The sequence below is a fragment of the Grampus griseus genome (assembly GCF_964374135.1).
Source record: "Grampus griseus genome assembly, chromosome: X".
Lineage (NCBI taxonomy): Eukaryota > Metazoa > Chordata > Mammalia > Artiodactyla > Delphinidae > Grampus > Grampus griseus.
This window is the reverse complement of record NC_138999.1, coordinates 7005942-7029517: the sequence shown is the minus strand read 5'-3', so window position 1 is coordinate 7029517 and position 23576 is coordinate 7005942. Positions and strand designations below refer to the sequence as shown.

At 50.9% G+C, this 23576-nt stretch overlaps 2 protein-coding genes across 2 annotated transcripts in view; both read right to left on the bottom strand.

The window, feature by feature from the left end:
* Positions 1–2141, bottom strand: part of CLCN4 (chloride voltage-gated channel 4) — a 456505-nt gene extending 454364 nt beyond the window's left edge. The window contains exon 1 of the mRNA XM_082680601.1: positions 2130–2141. The gene's annotated coding sequence lies outside the window, so the exon portion shown is untranslated. The remainder of the gene's footprint in view (positions 1–2129) is intronic.
* Positions 1–18750, bottom strand: part of SHROOM2 (shroom family member 2) — a gene marked incomplete at its 5' end in the record, with an annotated part of 133117 nt that extends 114367 nt beyond the window's left edge. The window contains one exon of the mRNA XM_082680593.1: positions 18586–18750. Coding sequence (XP_082536719.1) covers positions 18586–18750 — 165 coding nt within the window. The remainder of the gene's footprint in view (positions 1–18585) is intronic.
* Positions 18751–23576: the final 4826 nt, after the last annotated feature.

Here is a 23576-nt window from a genome sequence, read left to right as displayed (position 1 = left end):
ACGACCACTCTCTAATTCCAGCATATTTTCATCACCCCATTCCTCCCCCTGACGACTGCCCGTCAGCTCTGTCTCTGTGCATCTGGCCTGCGCTGGACATTTATATCAAAGGAAACATACAGTGTGTGCTCCTGACCTGTTTTCATTTCAAATACCAAACACACGCATTAGGAAATGTGGTGTCCGATAGCTATTAACAGAAGGGCTGAATTTCAGTTCCAGAAACTCCCAGCTTTGGGACACACATGAGAGGTTGGGAGAAAGAAATCCACCTTCTGGGACAAGGCCACCCTCACCCCAATCTTCCACTTCACCCTCTTCTCACTCCCCCCTACCCCAAACAAGTCCCAGCTGAGGTTTCAGAAGTTCCCTGACACCTCCCCCATCTCCTCTACTGGTCCAAACTAGTCCCGCTTTAGAAATTGGTTTATTTCATGGGCATAAGACCATCTTGGGGCCACTGTTAAAATTCAGATTCCTGGGCACCACCAACCCTGATTCAGTAGGCTAGCACTTGTTAATTCCGATATAAATGGCAGGTGAGTCACACCTTTCTAGAGCAGCAGTTCTCAAACTAGAGCCAGCGTCAGAATCCCCAGGAGGATTCCCGACCGAGCCCCAGTGTGGGGTTCAGTAGGTCTGCAATGAGGCCAAGACGCTGCGTTTCTAACAAGGCCCCAGGTGAGACTGATGCCGCTGGTCTGGGGGCCGCACTGTGAAAACCACCGCCTGCTGGGGCGCAACCCCCCCCCCCCCCGGCCTTTCCACGTTGTCTACGGCTGTTCTCATGCCACAACAGCAGAAAGGAGTAGTTCGGTCCACAAAGCCAAAAACACTGACCCTGGCCGTTTGCAGAAAAAAGTCTGCTGACCTCTAGTTTACAGAGGATGATCCTAGTATTAGAAATGTCATGAGTGTGTCTACGGCCAAGGTGAGACTTCCGGGACTTCATACGCATTTCAGAGAAGCGGGGGGATGGCACGTAATTTTATAAAATCTTCAGGATCTTTACACTTTAAACAATGCCCTTAAGAAAGACTTTCGGGGACTTCCCTGGTGGTCCAGTGGTTAAGACGCCATGCTCCCAATGCAGGGGGCCCGGGTTCAATTCCTGGTTGAGGAACTAAGATCCCACACGCATGCCACACCTAAAAAAAAAAAAAGATCCTGCGTGCCGCAAGTAAGACCCAGCACAGCCAAATAAATAAATATTAAAAAAAAAAAAAGATTTTTGGGGAACTTCCCTGGTGGTCCAGTGGTTAAGACTCCATGCCCCCAATGCAGGGGGTCTGGGTTCGATCCCTGGTCGGGGTACTAAGATCCCGCAAGCCATGCAGTCCAAAAAAAAAAAAAAGAAAGATTTTTTAAGTCACATAGCAAAAAGAGCTTTAGTGCACTCCTGTACTCAAAGGCCCCCGGCTAGAGTCGCGTAGTCCTGACCACCTAATGTGATCTGCGAGCAGGCCGCCTGGGGCTCGGTTTCCCATCTGTAAACACAAACAACCCTGGTGAAGCCTCCCAGCGGGCTCATTACAGAACAAGGGTGAGAAGAAAGACTCAACAGAAAACCTGATAAACTGTACAACGTGGTATCAAGATAATATCAAGGCACCCCCAACCCTGGAAAGGTTAAGTCCATTCAGGGATTCCCCTGTAGTCTGGGTTCGTTAAACAACCAGAAAGGTTCGAGATGCGGAGCCTCATTTTCATTTGAAGCTGTGTTACTGGAAAGAGAGCAGAAAGGAAAAGAGAGAAGCTCATTTCCCAAGGAGGGGCGACGCCTTGCTGAGCTGTTATTGCCCTTGGCCACAGAGTGACCCTACTCGGTGTCTGCACCCCAGAATCCACCCCTGCAGAGCGGAAAAGGCATCCCTCAACAGAAGAATGGAGGTCAGCAGGGTGCCAGGAGGAAAGGACGGTGTCCTCCTTCTAAGACGGGTCCATGGGCATCTTCCACGCACTCAAGAGACAGGCTGCAGCTTCCCTCCTCCCGAGGACGGCCCTGCTGGGTGACCAGGGCGGTGGGCGCAGTCCCCCCTTTTGGCAAATCTCTACCCTCATCTGCGATACAGGAGAAATACGGGTGTCCACTTTCTAGGGCTGTTTGGAGGTGCTCTACACGCCTGCACAAAAGCAAGGAGCAGCAGGCAAAAGCAAGGCCTCAGAAAGTCAGTTGTCACCCTACAGACGAAGACGATGCCGGGAACCAACACACACTCTGGAGTGTTCCAGGCGCCGAGGTGAGACGCTGACCGCGTGTGTCAGGGCAGGGGCCCACATCCCCTCTGTTGTCGTTAAGACAGAAGTCCCATGAGTTTTGAAAAGTGTTCTTTTTAAGATTTTAAAAGATTTTAAGGGTTTCCAAATGGTCAGTTTCAATTGTGCTTCAACAGCCTCGAAGCCAGAATGACCGATTCTATTCTTTTGATTTATGAGAGGTATGACCCACCCCCGCCCCCGCCGACCGACCGTGCCCAGGAAATCGCAGGTACCACGCCTGGGCGTGCGGACGGCAAGCTCAAAACGCAAGGAAAACACCCAAGAGAAGCGAAACACACATCCACACACAGACAACTATGTGAATGTGCGGCTCTCCACAGGAGCATTATTCATAAAAGCAAAAAAGGTGGAAACAACCAGATGTCGATCAACTGACAAATGATAAGCAAAATGTGCTCTACCCATAAAGTGCCATATGATTCAGCCATAAAAAGGAATGAAGTCCTGACACACGCTAACATGGATAAGCCTCGAAAACGTGATGCTGAGTGAAAGAAGCCAACACAAAAGGCCACGCACTGTGTGGTTCTATTTAGATGAAATGTCCAGAAGAGCAAACCCATGGAGACAGACAGCAGACCGATTGTTGCCAGGGGCTGGGGGCAGCAGGAACGGGAGGCACTGCTCATGGGCACAGGGTTTCTTTAGTGGGTGATGAAAATTTCTGGAATTAGAGCGATGGTTGCACAACCGAGTATACTAAACCCCACCAAACTGTACATTTTTTTAAAAGGATGAATCTTATGCTACGTGAGATATATCTCAATTAAAAAAAAAATTTTTAGGAGTTCCCTGGTGGCGCAGTGGTTGAGAGTCCGCCTGCCGATGCAGGGGACGCGGGTTCACGCCCCGGTCCAGGAAGATCCCACATGCCGCGGAGCAGCTGGGCGCGTGAGCCATGGCCGCTCGGCCTGCGCGTCCGGAGCCTGTGCTCCGCAACGGGAGAGGCCACAACAGTGAGAGGCCCGCGTACCCCCCCCAAAAAAAAAAATTTTTTTAAACTCAAGGGAAAAAACATTCCGGCAGGCCTGCCCTGCACGCTCTCCAGCGCCCCCAGGGAATGGAACTGGCTTCCTCAACACTGTGCATGCACCCTTAGTCCAAGTGGGTGCAGAGCTGGGAGACATGCGCAAAGATCCAAGGTCAGAATGCTCTCGGGGCTGCAAGGATGGCAAGGAAGCCAGGCCGTGGTCTCTATGTGGATCCACGGGACGAGCGCCCCGTGGCGCCAGGCCTGGGCTGGTTCTGGCCGACAGCGCGGGGCCACGGGTGCTCGGGGCGGGCCTGGCCCCCAGGCTGGTCACAGGTCGGGTTCTCTGCGTCCTCCACACTCCCTGGGCCACCCGCTCCTGCACCTGCCCATGACACTGAAGTCTGGTTAACAAGGGACCTCGGAGGCAGTAAAGACAGCAGAAATGCAGCCCAGGAGAGCAGGCGAGGGAGACTCAGGACAGCCCACGGACCCTCTCCCCTTCTCCCCGCTGCGGGGAATTCTGGCAGGGCTTCCTGCACACGTGTGCGCATGCCTGCCTTTCCAGGATAAAGCAGGACCTGGAGACAGCAATGTGCAAGACAAGCCGCTGTGGTGAGGCCGGGGGCACCGTCTTTACAGGGCAGACTCCTCCAGTCCCGCACTCTGCTTTTCCTTCCACTGCCCGTCACACACCGCAAGTCATCCCCTGCCGCTGGGAGGCCTGGGAAGCGTCATTCTGTAATGGTGTCACAACACGCGTGGCCTCGTTCTTTAGAAACACCTAAGGTTCCTTCCTCAGTCAAGGCAGGAGGGAGGACTGAAGAAGACGAGGCTGGAAATGGGCAGGAGCTGAAAGGTAAAAGAACCTTCCTTCTGGACCAGCTAAGGTGCAACACGAGGAGTTTACCTTTCCAGCAAGAGCCTGAGAAGCCCCGCCGGGCTCTGGCACGTGCACGGCTGGGGGTCTAGAGGAGGCTGGCGCACGGAGAGTCCAGAGGTGGTGACGGTACAAGACTGGTCCCGTGACTGCCCCGAGAGGCGATAACGGAGGCCGGGACACCGGGGGTGAAAGAGAAGGTACAAATACGAGACACTGAGGCTCCAGGGACTGGGTGATCGGTTGGCCACGGGAGGTCAAGGAGAGACAAGCATCAAGGATGCCTCCTGCATTTGGGGACAAACCTGTGGGCAGGCCCGGAAGTGCAGGAGAATTAAGGTAAAGGAAGGTGCAAGCTCTGCATCTGCAACACACTGAGTTGGAGCAGCCTGGGCGGTACCCAGGGGGATCTCCCAGATTCTGGGCCTGCAGTGGAGACCTGAGCGCCGTCTGCCTGCCTCAAGGAAGCGCACGAGACCACCTAGACAAGAGGAGAGACAAAGGAGGGGCCTCCAGCAGAAACCGACACTGCCGCGCACGCCAACAGGAAGAGCCAGCAGAGGCCACTTTCACAAGGGTCAAAAGAAAGAGCGTTTCTCTGTGAATGAGACATCTCTTTCAGATCGGCAATAACACCACAGGTAATTCGAGAATCACACTCTGTAAAAGCAAACCGAGTCCCTGCCAGGGAGCACGAGAAGGAGTGTCCTCGGTCAGCAGCAGACAATGTAAATTCACCTTTGGGGGTAAAACTGCACAAGTACATGCAGTGGTGTGAGGTTCTAATAATTTCTCTCCAAAATGCCAGCCCCTAAAAGTGGGGAGGAAGAGGGGAAACAGTAGCCCCCCCCCAGCTCGTAACCCGCAGAGGCATCCACTCTGGACGATTTCATCCACTCTGTGGTGAGATCAACGCAAAATAAATATGACTCAAGCAGCAGCAGGCCTGTCTTTTCAAGTCCAGATGTTCCTTTCCAAACTTTCATTCAAGATTCAGGGCATCTTGGGCTTCCCTGGTGGTGCAGCGGCTGAGAGTCCGCCTGCCGATGCAGGGGACACGGGTTCGTGCCCCGGTCTGGGAGGATCCCACATGCCGCGGAGCGGCTGGGCCCGTGAGCCATGGCCGCTGAGCCTGCGCGTCTGGAGCCTGTGCTCTGCAACGGGAGAGGCCACGGCAGTGAGAGGCCCGCGTACCACAAAAAAAAAAAAAAAAAAAAAAAAAAGATTCAGGGCATCTAAACACTAATGAAAATTAGAAGAAAAGCTGCACCTACCAGAAAAAGCACACAGCTGTTTTAAAGACCAACATATTTGATCAATACAAAGTACTCAGTTTTCCAGAAGTTAGGGTTTTCTTTTTTATATGCTTGTCTACAAAAAGCTAAATGATAAAACTCAATATATACCATAGAAACGAAACATATCATTTTTAAAATTCCAAGTGGCATACACAAAACTCAGCTTCCTTTAAGCTAGCATGTGATTCCAAAGACTGTCGACAACGTAACTCTTAAGAGAATTACGTTCAAGCAACTCGTAATTAGATCTGCACGGTACCAAGCAAAGAATTCCACAGACGGGGAAAAAAAATTCAATATAGCTCTACTACCAAAAATAAGATTATTAAATGTTTTGGGTTGTTGATTATCTTTCCCGTGAGTTTCAATTTTTTGAAGCTGGTTTGAATCTTTCTGCAACAAGAAAAAAACAGCACTGCTATGCTCACAAACTGACAAGCACGCGCACAATCAGCACAGATAAGTGTCACTGGGTTTACAGATTTACGAGCATGGCACAGTTCACACAGACAGATCAGAATTTCAGCAGCAGCAGTATTTCATCAGCTGCAGCATTTCCAAGCCACAAGCAAAGAATCCCTTCACCTCCTCTGAAAGTCATGGAGGGCCACCGGGGTTCCCCCCACCCACCTTCCCAGGCTTTCGGTAAGCATTTCAACACCTGGAACAGAGGAGGCTCTCCTTCCCCACCCCTCTCGGCATCCCCTGCCCCCTAACCCTCAGATCCCCACACGAATGCCACCCTCCTCCGGGGACCAGCTTTACTTTGCACTCGCCTTTATCTCCCTTTCCTTGATGGTCTACCTCATGTGTCTCTGTATTCTATTCCCTAGGGAAAAGAAGAGCCTGCCATACAAGATCATAATTGATTAATCTGATAGAGGCAGCCCGGTTAATGAGGATTTAATGTAACCCACCCGGGCAATACCCTCTGCACTTGAACCAAAGTGGTGAGTAAAGCACAATTCAACCAGGAGAAAGGTGCACGCCCTGACATCATACCGGCGGGGCGGCCGGGCAGCCACCCTCCCCTCCTGTGGTCAGCCCTCCCAGGGGGCTAAGGAGCTGGACCGGGGAGCCTCCCCGCCTCTGCCCCACCTCTCCATAGCTCCCAGGCAATCGTCTGCAGGGAGGGGAAGGCAAAGCAACACGGGGTGAAAATTAAATTACCAGCTGAGGGAAAAGCTACGGTGGAAAGAAGCGAAACTTCTGAGCACGCAGGTCTCATTTTACGTAATAAGTGTGCAGGGAATGAGCTACATGCTAATTGGACACCCACAGTGATTCCTTCTACAAAGTAAATAATCATTCCCTCTGTATGGGTGTAAATTAAACATTATACATTCAGTCTCTTAAAGCTAGCGGTATTCATTAAAAGGAAAACTTTTGAAAACAAACTTATGGTTACCAAGGGGGGGTAACGGGGGGGGGAGGGATAAATTGGGAGACTGGGATTGACGTATGCACACCACTACATATAAAATAGATAACTAATAAGGATCTACTGCAGAGCACAGGGAACTCTTCTCAGTACTCTGTAATGACCAATATGGGAAAAGAATCTAAAAAAGAGTGGATATATGTATATTATAACTGACTCACTTTGCTATACACCTGAAACTACACTATAAACTATTTACAACACTGTAAACCGATTATACTCCAATAAAAATTTAAAACAAACAAACAGAACAAAAAAACAACAACAACAAAAAAGAAAATTCCTGATTTCTCTCCAGATTTCGTTTGTTAGAATGGTCTAACTCTTGTAGTGAGTAATCAAAGAAACGTGTAATGGCCCAAATACAACAGAGGCTTATTTCTTGCTCATATACTGGTACTACTGGGAGGGTAACCAGGCTATGGTCAGCTAGCTTCCTCCTCAGGCTTTCAGGGACCCGTGCTGATGAGGCTCTGCCCCAGGACCATCTTCATTCCAGACAACCAGAAGAGGAAAGCACGACAGGCGGTAAATGGCCTGCATCACTTCTACTTGCTTCTGATTGGGTAGAACTATGGCCTCATAGCTGCAAGGGAATCTGGGAAGTGTAGTCCAGCAGCATGTGCAGAAGGAAAAGGAGACGCAGGCTCCAGTAAACAGATAGCATCTCTACCAAGCCTGTGGGTCTGACTCCATGCCCCGAAAGATTTTCTACTGCCAGAAAGCAAAGCGGTGAAGAAATGGAGTTTGTTGCCATGGGATATTTAACCTTCATCTTTCCTACTATTTTCACTTCCCAAACCACTTTTTAAAATCCAATTCTTCTGAATATCACATTGATCTGAAAGAGCCACCTTTCATTAATATTATAAAAAAGAAAGACCAGTATTATTCAAAAATACTTTAGGGACTTCCCTGGTGGTCCAGTGGTTAAGACTCCACGCTCCTAATGCGGGGGCCCAGGTTCCATCCCTGGTTGGGGATCCCACATGCCTCCTGCAACTAAAAGTCCACATGCCACAACTGGGAGTACGCATGCCGCAACTAAAGAGCCTGCATGCTGCAACTAAAGATCCCGCATGCCACAACTAAGACCCGGTACAGCCTAAATAAATATATATATATTATATATAATATATATATATTATGTGGGGTCCTCCCGGAACGGGGCATGAACCCGTATCCCCTGCATCGGCAGGCGGACTCTCAACCACTGCGCCACCAGGGAAGCCCCAATAAATATATTTTTAAAAAACCAGTTTTTGGAAAAAAAAAAAACAAAAAAAAACACCAGTTTTTGGTGGAAAGGAGGAAATAATCACTTCCAGTAGGCTATAAATAGCACAACTAATGTACTGGTGCTTGGCATAAGATGTGTATTTGAATTAAATGCTTTTCTACAAATCCAATGCTAAACAGTCAGAATAAGTACCAAAATCTCTAGGAGACACATTAAAATGTTGCCATACAAAATCCAGCTTAAAGTCTTTCCATAATAAATTGGCAATTTCATACATTAACATTACTTTTTTAAGAAATTTTTTCACATTACTTTTTATAGTTTTCCAAATTCTTAGTGAAGCAGGATGAAGTAGGGGAAAGGGGGGAAGGCGGAGGAGAGATGGAATTTAAATCTACTAGAACTAGGGCTTCCCTGGTGGCACAGTGGTTAAGAATCCGCCTGCCAATGCAGGGGACACGGGTTCGAGCCCTGGTCCGGGAAGATCCCGCATGCCGCAGAGCAACTAAGCCCGTGTGCCACAACTACTGAGCCTGCGCTCTAGAGGCCGTGAGCCACAACTACTGAGCCCACGAGCCACAACTACTTAAGCCCACGTGCCTAGAGCCTGTGCTCCGCGACAAGAGAAGCCCCCGGGATGAGAAGCCCGTGCACCGCAAAGAAGAGTAGCCCCCGCTCTTCGCAACTAGAGAAAGCCCGCACACAGCAACAAAGACCCAATGCAGCCAAAAATAAATAAATAGAATTTTTAAAATGTAAAAAAAAAAAAAAATCTACTAGAGCTAGCTTTCCATACTGACTCATTTCACCCCTGTGTCAATACAGTGAAGTGGGAATGATTCTAGTTTGACAGCCTGAAGGATTAAGGGTGAGAAAAGGTTAAGGACAGAGTGCACGATTCAGCTACATATGCAAGACGTTCTCTCCAAACTGGAACCACTGTGGCCACAGCAGGAGGCAGAGATGACCACTCTCACGTCGCCAAGCAAAGCAGGGCTCCTCCAAACTGGCAAACCTCGCACCAACGTTCAAATCTGCCCTACACCAGAAACTGACGTTCAGTAGAGGAAAACATTACTATCTGAAGGAATGTGACCAGCGCAAAAGAAACAAGCAAAGCTATGGCCTTAAAGGAGTCCCCAGAGAAGCAGCCTGGCTAGATCATTCACCCACATGCACCACCCTCCAAAACGCATTGTGGTCACCCACTCTTACATACCTGCAGACGGCAAGGACGAACTGAGCCCCCAACAGAAGGCAAACAAACACACAAAAAGCAGCGGCGCTCAGAAACGGAATCTACACAGCAAGAAGACATTTTGTAAAACCAGTGAATATTCTCAAAGATATGAAAGAAGAACCATGAAACAAGATCAGTATGGTATCAAAAAGGAACATTCGAGAACAACACTAACAAAACAAACAGACAAACAAAAAACAAACAACTCTGGAAATAAAAAAAAACCCAAAAGCACACATTTAAAACTCAATGGAAGGGTTGGAAGATAAGGCTGTACAAAATCTCCGGAGAAGAAACAAAAATACAGAGAAAAGAAAAATACGACAGAAAAAATTAGAGTTAGTCCAAAGGACTAAGAAACAGAAAGCTTTGGGACCTTCTTGGTGGTGCAGTGGTTAAGAATCCGTCTGCCAACGCTGGGGACACGGGTTCCAGCCCTGGTCCGGGAAGATCCCACATGCCGCAGAGCGACTAAGTCCGTGCGCCACAACTACTGAGCCTGTGCTCTACAGCCCGCGAGCCACAACTACTGAGCCCGCATGCCACAGCTACTGAAGGCCGCGCGCCTAGAGCCCGTGCTCTGCAGCAAGATAAGCCACCTCAATGAGAGGCCCGCGCACCAAAACGAAGAGTAGCCCCCGCTTGCCGCAACCAGAGAAAGCCCACGTGCAGCAACGAAGACCCAACGCAGCCAGAAATAAAAATAAATTAATTAAATTAAAAAAAGAAAAGAAACAGAAAGCTCTGTTGTCTCCCCAACAATACTGTACACCTGCAGAGGTTAGAACACCACCTGCAAAGAAAGTGCCTAGGGAAAACCGTCTCCAACTCAGACTTGCACACCCAACAGTCCATTTACTGTCAAGGTAAAATAATGACATTCTCAGATAGAGAAGGTCTCAAAAGACGACCCACTCTGTGTCTGAATATAGTAAAAGATTTTTTGCAACTGGGGAAGATGCGGCGGATGAATCAACGATATGCACATAGAAAATCAGGCAAAGAAACAAAGCGTATCCTTACACTTGGTGGTTATGAAAACTTGTGCAGGAGAAATAATCATAGTTTGCACCAGCAGGCTCAGCAAGTGTTGGCACTGGCATTCAAAATAACACACACACCGAATACTGCTAACCAAGTGGTTCTCAAAGGGGGCAATTTATTTTATTTTTTTGCAAATGCTGTAACATTTTATTCTGTCAATTATGAGACGAAAAACAAATTTTAAAAATAAATTTTGTCTTCAAATAACTTTTTCTACGTATTAGCAAGATGCTTTAGCATTTATTTTTTTTTGTATTCATATTAGTTTTTCTTTTCTAACATCCTCGTTGGAGTACAATTGCTCCACAATGGTGTGTCGGCCCCTGCTGTACAACAAAGTGGGTCAGCCACCCGCATACATACATCCCCACGTCTCCTCCCTCTTTTGTCTCCCTCCCTCCCACCCTCCCTATCTCACCCCTCCAGGTGGTCACAAAGCACCGAGCTGATCTCCCCGTGCCACGCGGCCGCCCCCCACCAGCCATCTTCCCCACCCATTAATCTGTTGACGGACAGCCAGGATGCCCCCAGGTCCTGGCCCCTGCAAAGAGCGCCGCAATGAACACCGTGGCACATGACTCTCCCCCGAACCATGGTCTTCTCAGCGCACAGGGTTTTTTTTTTTTTAATTTTATTTTTTCTATTGAAGTAGAGTTGATTTACAATGTGCGCCAATCTCTGCTGTACAGCAAAGTGACCCAGTTCTACACATAGAGACATTCTTTTTTTTAATATTCTTTTCCATTATTGCTTGCCACAGGACACTGAATACAGTTCCCTGTGCTCTACAGCAGGACCCTATTGTTTATCCATCCTACATACAATAGTTTACATCTGCTCATCCCAAACTCCCAGTTCAAAGGGGGCGATTTCTGCCCCCCAGTGGACATCTGGCAACGTCTGGAGACGTTTCTGACCATCTCAGCTACCGGAGACGGAGGAATCTGTACTGGCTTCTCGGGGGTGGAGGCCAGGAATGCTGCTCCCACAGGGCACAGGACGGCCCCCCACGACAAAGAACTAGGTGGCCCCAAACGTCAGTGATGCTAAGGTTGAAAAAACCCTCTTCTAACCAAAATTATGATGTAGTTACGTTGGGAGTATGGGGGCCCAAGGTATGTGTCTGGGTAGCTGGTGTGGAAAAAAAGACTACGTCCCAAGCTCCCATAGTGGGAAGTCAACAGTTATCCCGAAACGGAACAATGAAAGTAGCAGCCGTATAGAATATGGGCAAATGCCCAAAGAAATCAGCTAAAAAGTTTCAATAGCTTCTCTAGGGAAGAGGAAATGACAGTGGGGAACTGCTGGTATGATAACAAGCCCTGCAGAACTATTTGATTATTTCAACCCTGCAAGAGCCACTCTGATAAAAATAAAAACAAATCTCAAAAAGATACACTAAAAAAAAAAAAAAAGATACACTAACATTTTGTGTCTTTCCTCCCTTGAATAAGTAAAATGTTGCCTTTAGAGCCCACACAATCTACCCTGCCTGGGTTCTTGTTGACCTTCACAATTTGCCTTTGATCTGAAAGTCTTAGTCACCTTTGGCCAAAGGAAAGACAATCCCAACCCTTCCCAGGCCACGTAGAGCACTGTTCTTCCAGACCCATCCCACAGAGGCGGCAGACATTACCTCCAACTTCATACCCAGGAGATTTCAGAAAAACAGCCCAGGTTAAAAAAAAAAGTCACCTCTGCATTGCAATTCAGAAAATCCTGGCTTTTCGGAACAACCTTAGTTGTTCGAACCTAAAATAAAGTTAGTCCAATTATTTTTTAACCATATCCTACCGTCGTCCTTCCACTAAGATATGTTCCCCCAAAGAGAGGCCTTAACATTCGCACTGGTCAGGGAAACAGGCTCCACCTACCACAGGGCCATGCAAATATCGAATCCAGCAAGGTAACAGGAAAACAATTCTTCCAGAATACACCCTCCCTCTGTTGAGCACTGGCAAGGTTTTAAAAAGACCAAAAGAGCAATATGCAACCCTGAGGGCTTTCAAAACCCTTCGTGTGGGTGGAAATTGCAGCTTGGAAGAGTGCGGCTTGCATAATTTCTCATCAAAGGATGGCCCCATGCCTGACTGCAGTGCATGAAAAGTAAAAGAGGTAAGACTGAATAAAAAGTCTGTTCAGCCTTTAAGTCCTTAAATTATCTCGCTGACTGTTTACACTGCGCCCAGTGTACAAGAAGAAAAGCTCCCCAGAGTCCCGAAGAAATCCTCAAATCCAGGTTCGTTTGCATGCTGACACAAAGCAACTTCGGCAAGAGGACAGCTCCAAAATGCCTTCCAAGTAGAAAAGCCAGCCCTTTGCAAGCTGGGAGCCCAGTTTCTTTGGCCGAGAAATGGAAAGGTGAATTAAGAAATCCCAGATAGTTAGGACAAGGTGAAAACGGCTATTTTTATGAGCCTTCCATTCTCATTCTCTTCTACATTTAGCTCTCGGGCAAACCTGTTTTCTTCTTTTCAAAAGATGAGTGTTAGGACATGTTACGAAGCACTCATAGCTGAACCAGGAAGGGCAAAATCCATCACGATGCAGAAGTGGGATGGACAGCTTACGTTTATAGCTTTTCACACTGTGGAAGCTTCTGGATTTATAGATGTGAGTCCTGCTGAATTAATTTCTACGAGAGGAAGAACCCCCCACCCACTGCACCTCAAAGCTCCAGCACCAGAGCTCGGGATGGGACTTGGGTCTCTCTGCCAGACTTCCCCCCCCTGCACCCAAAACACCTCAGGAGGACCAGGGGTAAGAACTAACAGGACCCAGCTAGGCACAGGCTGGGACAGGGGAATAAAGATATATCTGCATGCCAGCTGGCAAGACACGTCTTGCCTTTCCACCAACTGGAAAGGGGTTTCAGCACAGGAAAGAAAACTCACCCTTCTTTTTTTTTTTAACCGTACTATTAATTTTTAAATACAAATGAGTCTCTGGCATTACACTCCTCTGAACAATCAGCAAACTGCAGTTGGCCTCCAAGAGGCTGGGATCTCACAGTGCCCAGGAGTTGCCTCGGCCATAACGGTACCCACAGCACCTGGGTCTGCCGAGGAGGGGCGCCCAGCCCTCGCCCACCCACCATCTATTTCTATGGAGCCCTGGGAAAGCGGCAGCGGTCCTTAGATGGGTGCTGACGTGGGACTGTGCTTCGACACCGACATCCAGCAAAACCCAGAGAGGCTGAGATCCATCGGTTCCCGATACACAGCTGAATTCAACACCCCCCCCCACCCTTTTTCACAGCCTTCAGTGGTAACTGATAAAGAACTTGGCTCTTGGGGGCAAATACAAGGACGTCCAGACAACAACTTGTCCTGACCAGGGTTGCCAGGTCACCAACGACCGTGACTCAGCACAGCCCGTGAAACGGAGCCCCTTTCAGACCACCGCGGAAGGGACCTCCCACCCCCAACCGGCAGCTAGTCTCTGCCCCAAGCCTCCGCCATCAGGAGCTCTAACGGCTGACACAGGACATGTGCCACCTGGGTGTGTGGGCCAACCCCCCAGAAATGCGCCCCGCTTCCCCTCCACCCCGCCTTCAGCGTGCAGACCAAGAAGGACGTTTAAGGATACGGCCTGGCATCCAGCGAACGCCGCACGGTCTAAAGGCTCCCGAGAGGGTGCGTCAGGCTGGGTACCCCAAGCCCCAGCTCCCCCGCACCACCCCCAGGACGGCTCTGGTCCCCAAAGGCAACCTGAAAATCAACGGGTTCCCAAAGGAGCCGCCCGTGGGACCAGGCCAGGCCCAAATTACTGTCCTCTTTGGAGCTCCTGGCTGAGGCTCTCTCGCATTCTTGGCGGGAAGGGGCAGGGAGGGCTAAGAGACAGTGAAAAGGAGGGCCAGGGGCTTCATTCCTTCCCCGGTTCACAAACATTCCTGAGGCCGAAGGGGGCCTGCTGACACCCAGCTGGCCCACTTAAGGTCTCCTAACGAATCCCCAAGGGCCCTCCTGGAGTTCTAGTCCCTCCAGGGCCACGTTAGAAAGCAGGCCCTCCCCTCCTGGAGTTCTAGCCCCTCCAGGGCCACACTAGAAAGCAGCCACGCCCTAGCCACGCCCACGGAACTTTAACACTTGCTGAGCTGATGGGGAAAGAAGGCGCCACGCAGACAGCAGGACCACGTACAACATCGCACCTGCTTACACAGGTCCTGAGAGGCCCCGCATCAAAGCACAGTCTCGGAAACACTAACAAGTCAGAGTCTTTGGAGCTTAAGGCACGGACATTATTTCTGCTCCCCTCCGACAGCAGTATGAAACACTGGGGTTCTGTGTCTCTTCCAGCCCTGGTAATACATCAACCTACAAGTCAGTGTCAACGTAACGAATGGTCACAAATCTGGTTGCCACCTTGCTGGGGGACTTCAAGTGTGCACTTTGAATTCCAGGAATGCCACTCCCGGGAAGTCAGTATCCCTGTAACTTCAAACCCGACCCAGAGAAAAGGCAGTCCTCCCCGAGCAGCCCCGCTGAATGCCCATGAAACACAGCACTCGGGAGTTCCTGCTTCCATTTCCTTTTTCCAGATACAAAAATGCAGATGAAGCAAGTATTTGTTTGAGTTTTACTATGTAAATAAAGCCTATCACCAGGGCCAGCGAGCGCTTAGGAAGAAAACAGCCTTCCCCGCCAAAGCTGACTATGCCAGGGGCCTCTGAGTATCTTCAGAAGGAAGAATTCAGCACACGCGTTCAAAGCTAAAATCCTTTCAAAGCAAAAGTGATGTACAGTCACTCTAGCGAGGGTGACCTGTGCCCGGGAGACATCTGGCAACATGTGCAGACTTTTCTGGTTGTCACACCTGGGGGGTGGTGTCAGTGGGCAAAGGCCAGGGTTGCTGCTGGACACCCTACAATGCATAGGACAGCGCCCCCGCCCCCAGCAAAGACACATCCAGGCCAGAACATCGGTAGTGCCAAGGCTGAAAAACCCTCATAGGATGTGACAAAGTTACTGAAGATGGCATTGCACGGGATTCCAGACAAGAGCAGATGGCAGCACGTGGAGAGAAAGCAGAGACATGCAGGGTCAAGATCTGGTCCTGAGGACGCTTCTCAAGATTTGCCAGGTTTGTGACCTCAGGGCACACCACTGAACCCTCCTTGGCCTTAGCTGTTTCATCTACAAAATGGGCTAATGAAACTCCATCAAGGGGCTTCCCTGGTGGCGCAGTGGTTAAGAATCCGCCTGCCAATGCAGGGGACATGGGTTCGAGCCTTCATCCGGGAAGATCCCACACGCTGCGGAGCAACTAAGCCTGTGCGCCGCAACTACTGAGTCTGCGCTCTAGAGCCCGCGAGCCACAACTACTGAGCCCACGAGCCATGACTACTGAAGCCCACGCGCCTAGAGCCCGTGCTCCGCAACAAGAGAAGCCGCTGCAATGAGAAGCCCGCGCACCGCAATGAAGAGTAGCCCCCCCTCGCCGCAACTAGAGAAAGCCCGTGGGCAGCAACGAACACCCAACACAGCCAAAAATAAATGAATGAATAAATAAATAAAATAAAAAACTCCATCAGGAGATCAGGGATTGAACCAGCCTTGTGCTTGGCATCACTTCCAGTTCTAAGATGTACACTCCTTGAGGCTTTCAACTGAGACATCATCATCGTAAACAGAGTGCATCCTCTTACACTGGATCAAGCTTCTTCCAAGTCAGATTGTTAGAAATGAGCTGTATAATATCCCAGGGCTCTAATATGTAACAATTTAATTACAAGGTTTTTTAAATGAAAACCAAAAGCCGTTAGAAGGCCTACTATTTAACGCGCCCTGAAGATGTTTTAGTAGGCACTGGGGAAGGAGGGTTCGGAGCTTGGAGTCATGTACATTCTGGAGGCGGGGCAAATTTCCCCGCTCTCCATCACTACAGTCTATTTCCATTTTTAAGTGATTATAATGGACACGCTTTCCTTTATCCTTCTCTAATAACCTGACAGTTAATTACCAGCTGTTGAATTGTAAACATGCATCAGTGATGACTTAATGCAGGAGAAAAGACAAGTAGGTGAAATACTGCAAATACCATGCAATACAATGTGTGGTTAAGGAATATACACATGCATGTGTGAGCACACGTGTGTGCGCGTGTGAGCACACGTGTGAGGACACGCGTGTGCACGTGTACACAAGTGTGCATGGAAATCTGTCACAGATGTCCCAAACTGTCCTGAATCCTCTCCATCCTAAGCAAAGAAACCACATATCTCCAGTCACAGTAAAGCACCTACAAAAACCAAGCAGCAGTTTAAGGGAGGGACATATGAGCATCTCAGATAAGACTCAGAAGCAGTTTTATTTCTGCAAAATCCTGAAGCACGATCTGGAAAGGCAGGGCGTGTACACCGCTACCAGCCTAGCCCTACCTACCCACACACCTTAGCAACTACCGTGACAGCCAACCCAGGGGCCCAATCAGGAGCAGACTGCCTGCCTCCTGTGCCCTGATTAGGCCCTGGTGTGTGTCCGTGGGTTTTACTGCCCACCTCCTTCAGTTTCTAGAACAGGGTCCTCTTGCACAAGCTGAGGAGAAACAACTAAGAACGCACGGGGTTTTTTAGAACTTGAGGTACAGAGAAAGGAGGAGGTCCCCTTCTCCGGCTTCCGGTCAAACAACTGAATTTTAGAGTTTAAGTCCAGCTTTCTTACACTGCATAAGCCCAAAAAGCAAGATGTCATCTTAAATAATGTTTTACGACTTACTCCATCTGCTGTAAAGACAGGTCCGAGGAAGACAGGTTGAATCGCGCGCGCGCACGCATATTCTTTTTTAAAAGAATCTCTAGAAACGATAAAAGTCTGAGTAACTTACCTGATATCTTTTTAACTTTTACCATCAGAAATGCCCAGTAAAACTTTTATTATTGAAAAGGCACAGGCTACTGTGCCTTAATACACGTATATGCAGGAAATGCCTGTCCTGCACAAGGTGTACACTCTATGGCTACTCCACCACATACATTTTTCCAAAGAATCCAATTCATTAATGGGTTTGCACATGGGTGAAACTTATAACAACAATGAAAGCCTCTTTCCCCGGTTCCACATAAATTCAGTGCACGTCTCCCCTCAGAGTCTCTAGTTTTATAAATATAAAAATGAGAGAAAATAAAGATCAGAAGTTGAGTGTCTCATTTACTATCTAGACAACAAAGCCACACCGCCTCCCAAATTCAATCCGGTGGGGTGGGTTAGGAGTCACTTTAGTTCTTCCTGCTGTGGTGAAGCAGGAAAGCAGAGAAAACCAGTAAGTCACCTTCAAACGCTACTAGAAGCCAAGAATTTTTGCATTTTAAAGGGAACTTTGTCCCCAGGAATGGCGCGGCCCAGACCTTCCCAGAGAAACTGACCAACAGACACTTTTAACCAGAAGAAAACAGGACGACTGGTTTGCTCTCTGTGTGCTTTTTACAGGTTTATACGGGTTCGGCTGGTAAGTTTCAAGATGGTTTTCTGTTTCGAGACAAGAGAATTCAAAGTTACCCCTACACACACACACACACACACACACACACACACACACACACACACATTAGGAACTTATTTTGGGGGCTCAAACCCCACTTTCATAAAGGACGACGAAAAGTTTCAATTTGTTTTTGCAGGTATCCAGAGCGCCGTGGGTCTAGGGCTGGAAGCGAAAGTCAATAAATATTGATGGGCTTTTGGGAATCGAGAAGCTCGGCTGGCGGCAGCTGCTAGTCTGGGCTTCCTAGCGATAACGGGTGCAGGTCCAAGGGGTGCAGAAACAAATACCTAGACAGGCAAACACAGGAGGGGACGTCTCTGTCCACCCCCGGCACGTGGGAATGTCCCTCCCCGACCTCTGGGTAGGCCCACAGGTGCAGGCCGGCACAGGCGAAGCCGGGAGTGACAGGGGACCCTGCCAGGCCCTTCCCAGGAGGGGGAGGGGAGGGGACCCGGAACAGGAGCCATTGAAACCGCGGCGCTGGGAGCCAGCAGGACCGGGAAACAACGCAGAGGGACCAAGGTGGCGCCCGGACCACACACCTATGCGAGTCCTACTACCCACGTCCTCGCAGGTGACCCGGGCGGACGCGCGTCCTGGGCCCGGGGGCGCGAACTGGACACCCCCTCCAGCGTTCCTACCCCCCGACGAGTCCCTCGGCCCCAGGCCACCTCCCGGCTGTCACCGTGCGTGTCCCGCGCCCTCCGTACCTTCGTGATAACCAGCGGCTCGCCGTGCTCGCGGCCGCCCTTCAGGGTGAAGCCCCAAGGGGCGCCGCCGCTCAGCTGCACCTCCACCAGGCGCCCGCCATCGGCCGCCCGCGCCTCGGCCTCTGCCAGGCGCTCTGGCCGCACACGGGGCTCTGCGCCCTCCATGGCGCGGGGCTCGGAGGCGGCGCGGCCGCTCAGGCCCCCAGGGCCGCCCGACCTGCGCCCATGCACTCGGGGGAGCCCCGGCCGGCCGAGGGCGAGGGAGGCTCCCGGCGCCCCGCCGCCGCCGGCCACTGGCAAACTTGCGCTGCAACTTGGGAGGAAAGTACCGGCCCCGGACAGGGAGGGAGCCGGCAGAACGCGCGGCGCTGCGCGGCGCGGCGCGGCGCGGCGCGCGGGGGAGGGCGGGCCCCGGAGGGGGCGGGCCCGCGGGGAGGGGGCGGGGAGCGGCGGGGTCCGGCGCGCGCTCGGGGGCTCGCGCCGCTCGGGGGGCAGGGGGCGGGGCGAGCGCTCGGGTTCCCTCGAGTTGCCCGGAGGGTGGGAGGCGGAGTGGGGGGAGAGGCGCGCCGTCCGGGACCCCCGCGGCCGCCGGCGGTGGGAGGGGCGGGGAGAGGCGCGGGGGTTGGGAGCGCGCGCCCGGGGCTCCCCAAGTCGCCCCGAGGCTGGGAGCGCGCTCAGGACCTCGCGCCGCCAGCCGAGCGCAGTGTACTGGGGGCCGGGGCCGGAGCTCACGCTCGGGGCGCGCGGAGGCCTGGGGGGCGGAGTGGGGGGCGCGCGCTCGGGGTGAGGGGCGCGACCCGCGGGGCCAGAGGGCGGGCGGGGGCGGGGGCTAGAGGTCCGGGGGCCCCTCCTCCGTCTCGGGCGCCGGGCCGCCCTCGGAGGCTCGGGGCACGTCCGCTCGCTGTTCGGGTGGCCTAGGCGCGGCAGGTGAGGCGGCGGAAGCGCCCGCGCGGGGCGGGCCGGGGCGAGGCGGGCCCAGCGGCGGCCGGAGCCCCCGGCGCCCTCCATCTTGGAGCGCGCGGCCGGCTGGCGACCCCGCCTTTGTTCTCGCGGACCGCGGGCGGTGGGCGGCCGCGCAGGTGAGGCCGGGAGCGCCGCGGGGGTCCCCGCCGCCGACCCGCGCCCACCCGCGTGCCGCCCGCCTGTCCCCGCGCCGGCCCACTGTGCCCCCAGCGCAGGGCAGCGGGATGGCGGGTCCCTGGAGCCCTCTGCGCGCGCCCGCATTGTCCGGCGCTGCAGCCCAGTTACCGAGTGGCCGGTGTTGGCTCTTTCTATAGTTACAGCTGAGGAAGTCATTGCGTTCAAACCCCGCTCTCCCTTTGGTACAATTGTGCCCTGACGACTTGACGTATTAGGTATATTACTGTTCTGTAGCTGGACGCTAGGAAACAGCTGGTTCCTCGAAGACGCTTCATCCAGGTGATGATGCAGGAAGTAGGTGGCAAGGACAAGCCAGGAGAGCGCAGAACAGAGAGTCAGGGGTCCCTGAGTCCTTGTCTGGGATCTGCCGCTGCAGAGCCAGGACGAGGAATCTCAGCAGCAGTCCCAGTGTCTTTCGCGGTCAAGAGAGATTTTCATTCTCTGGTTCTGTGGCTGATCAGTTGCATCTTATCCGGACAACTGAAGAAAGAGAGCAAGCTCCCCTGGGCACCGGTCATGGCGCTGGGCACGGGGTTACCGCCTCATAAATAACTCCAAGCTGCCGTGTCCAGAATGCCTCTAGTTAGAAGAATGAGGTGACTTTTCCTTTGTAAATGGAGACTTGAAAGGAAGGTGCCTGTAAAAATCCATCTCAAGTGTACCTTCGCTGTGGTGGTCACATTAAATTGCACAGGACTAAATACACGCCTATATATAAGCTTGGTGGATTGTATCAATTTTTTTTAAATAAATTTATTCCTTTATTTCTTTATTTTTGGCTGCGTCCGGTGTTCATTGCTGTGCACGGGCTTTCTCTAGTTGTGGCGAGCAGGGGCTACTCTTCCTTGTGGTGCCGGCTTCTCATTGCAGTGGCTTCTCTTGTGGAGCACAGACTCTAGGCACGCGGGCTCGGTAGTTGTGGCGCACGGGCTTAGTTGCTCTGCGGCATGTGGGATCTTTCCAGATGAGGGCTCAAACCCGTGTCCCCTGCACTGGCAGGCGGATTCTTAACCACTGCGCCACCAGGGAAGCCCAGATTGTATCAATGTTGACATCCTGGTTGTGACAGTATGCTGTCATTTTCCGGGATGATCCCATTGGGAGAAGTGGGGTACAGGATACAAAGGAGGTCCCTGTATTATTTCTTACAACTACATGTGAATCTATAATTATCTCTAAATAAAAAGTTTAATTTAAAAAGTGGTTGGGGGGAACTTCCCTGGTGGGCCAGTGGTTAAGACTCTGCACTTCCAGTGCAGGGGGCACGGGTTCAATCCCTGGTCGGGAAACCAAGATCCCACATGTTGTGAGGATTGACCAAAAATAAGTAAACTAAAGAAAAAAAAAGTGGGGGCTTCCCTGGTGGCGCAGTGGTTGAGTCCGCCTGCCGATGCAGGGGACACGGGTTCGTGCCCCAGTCCGGGAAGATCCCACATGCCGCGGAGCGGCTGGGCCCTTGAGCCATGGCCGCTGAGCCTGCGCGTCCGGAGCCTGTGCTCCGCAACGGGAGAGGCCACAACAGTGAGAGGCCCGCGTACCGCAAAAAAAAAAAAAAAAAAAAGTGGATGGAGGGAATTCCCTCGTGGTCCAGTGGTTAGGACTCCACGCTTTCACTGCGAAGGGCCCCGGGTCAATCCCTGGTCTGGGAACTAAGACCCCGAAGGACTCGTGGCATGGCCTAGATACATTAAGTTAAAAGTGGATGGGAAAAATAAATGAAAAGATGTATATGATCAACCAAAAGTTAAAGGACCATATAAATGCACCTAGAGTTTATGCACGTCCCCTATCCCAAAACATGCTGCCCCCAGTTAAAGCTAGTATTGACAAAAATCTCAGTTTAGGGCTTCCCTGGTGGCGCAGTGGTTGAGAGTCCGCCTCCCGATTCAGGGGACACAGGTTCGTGCCCTGGTCTGGGAAGATCCCACATGCCGCGGAGCGGCTGGGCCCGTGAGCCGTGGCCACTGGGCCTGCGCGTCCGGAGCCTGTGCTCCGCAACGGGAGAGGCCACAACAGTGAGAGGCCCGCATACCGAAAAAAAAAAAAAAAAAAAAACTCAGTTCAAATCTCAGATCTTACCTGGGGCTGAAATATTCAGACCATTAGATTCACTAAAGCATGAAATCATTGCCTTCATAAATCACAGCTGAAGTCGTCTTTAACATTTTATGTTCACTGTATAATCATTGTCAGATCACCCATCTGCCACTTGAAAGTGTTATACTGTCATTCCTTGAACTTAGGTGTAAATTTACCTTCATCCTTACTAAACATCATTCTGCTGAGTTTGTTTTTTTTTTTAATCTTCACATTAGGCCTCCCTTCCGAGTTAGCATCATTTGAATATTTATAAAGCTGTCTACGTTCACATTAATAAACATGATGAAAGGGACAGCGCCACGCCATGTGTGGCCTGCTGTGAGATAGATGCTCTCCTCTCAGCCCCTCATAAATCTTTCATCAACATTCTTGGGATTACACAGTTGAGCACATCTGCCTGTGGTCCTGTCACACCTAAACTTCTGTATCATGTCTGACATATTATGACAAGACTGTCAATCTTGTGAAATTTTCACTGTCTTGTGAATGAAAGGCATAGTCCCAATTTATCAACCTTGCACCCCTTTTGAAAGAATTCAGTATGACATTGAACCAGTGTGGACTTCTAGTGGTGACAGCTTTCTCTTCTAGGAACTCACAGCTCGGCCAGAATTTCTGAGAGTGGAGTATGTTTGTCAGCACGTAGCTTTTGTCCTTCTGGAAAGCCCAGGGCACATTTGTTCTGTGTAGCTTCTCACTTTTTGGACTTTCATCTTCACTGCTCAGAACATGAGGCTGAGCATATACCCTCCAGACCCAAGGAGCATCCTCCAAGCGTCCACACCTGGGCATTCAATAGCCTCGGGTGTGTGTGTGCCACCTTTTCCAGTCTGAGGCTTGTTTCCTTTGATAGAGAGGAAATGGGTGAAATGAAAGTGAGCTCTGCCTTCACTTGCTCAACAGTCAATGAATTAGTCAACCAAGGGCAAATTGAACCGCCTTTCAGAGATTTAATCAATAGCGAATCCTGGACTTCCCTGGTGGTGCAGTGGTTAAGAATACGCCTGCCAATGCAGGGGACATGGGTTCGAGCCCTGGTCCGGGAAGATCCCACGTGCCATGGAGCAACTGGGCCCGTGCACCACAACTACTGAGCCTGTGCTCTAGAGCCTGCAAGCCAGAACTACTGAGCACTTGTGCCACAACTACTGAGGCCCGCGTACCTAGAGCCCGTGCTCCGCAGCAAGAGAAGCCACCGCAATGAGAAGCCCACGCACTGCAACAAAGAGTAGCCCCTGCTCGCCGCAACTAGAGAAAGCCCACGGGCAGCAACGAAGACCCAACGCAGCCAAAAATAAATAAATTTATTTAAAAAAAAATAACTAGTCCTCCCTATGAAACAGAGCTCAAATTATTTTAGTGTTTTGTCCTAACAGGAGATTTATAATTATAAGATGTAATGGAGGATGGAGTTCCAGAATTTTGCTTTTACCTTTCTCGTTGTAGGGCCAAGTACCCTTCAGTTAGTAAGATCAGGCTTTCCGAAACACCTTTCAGTGGGATATTTTTTAAAAGGCAGGCTTAGCCGTTTCCTACCTGACTCACAGTGTACCTGAGTTGGGGACCCTATGATTAAGACTGGTAGAGGGTCAGTCAAGATCAGGGAGCACAGGTATGGTGGCAGTTAGAGGAAAACTTTGACACAATGACTTTGCCCTTAGTCACCAGTGTTTGTCATCTTATTCTTGATTCCTGCAAGGTATTGTTACAAACACTGGAATTTAGCTGCAGATCTTAGATAAAGCTGAGTC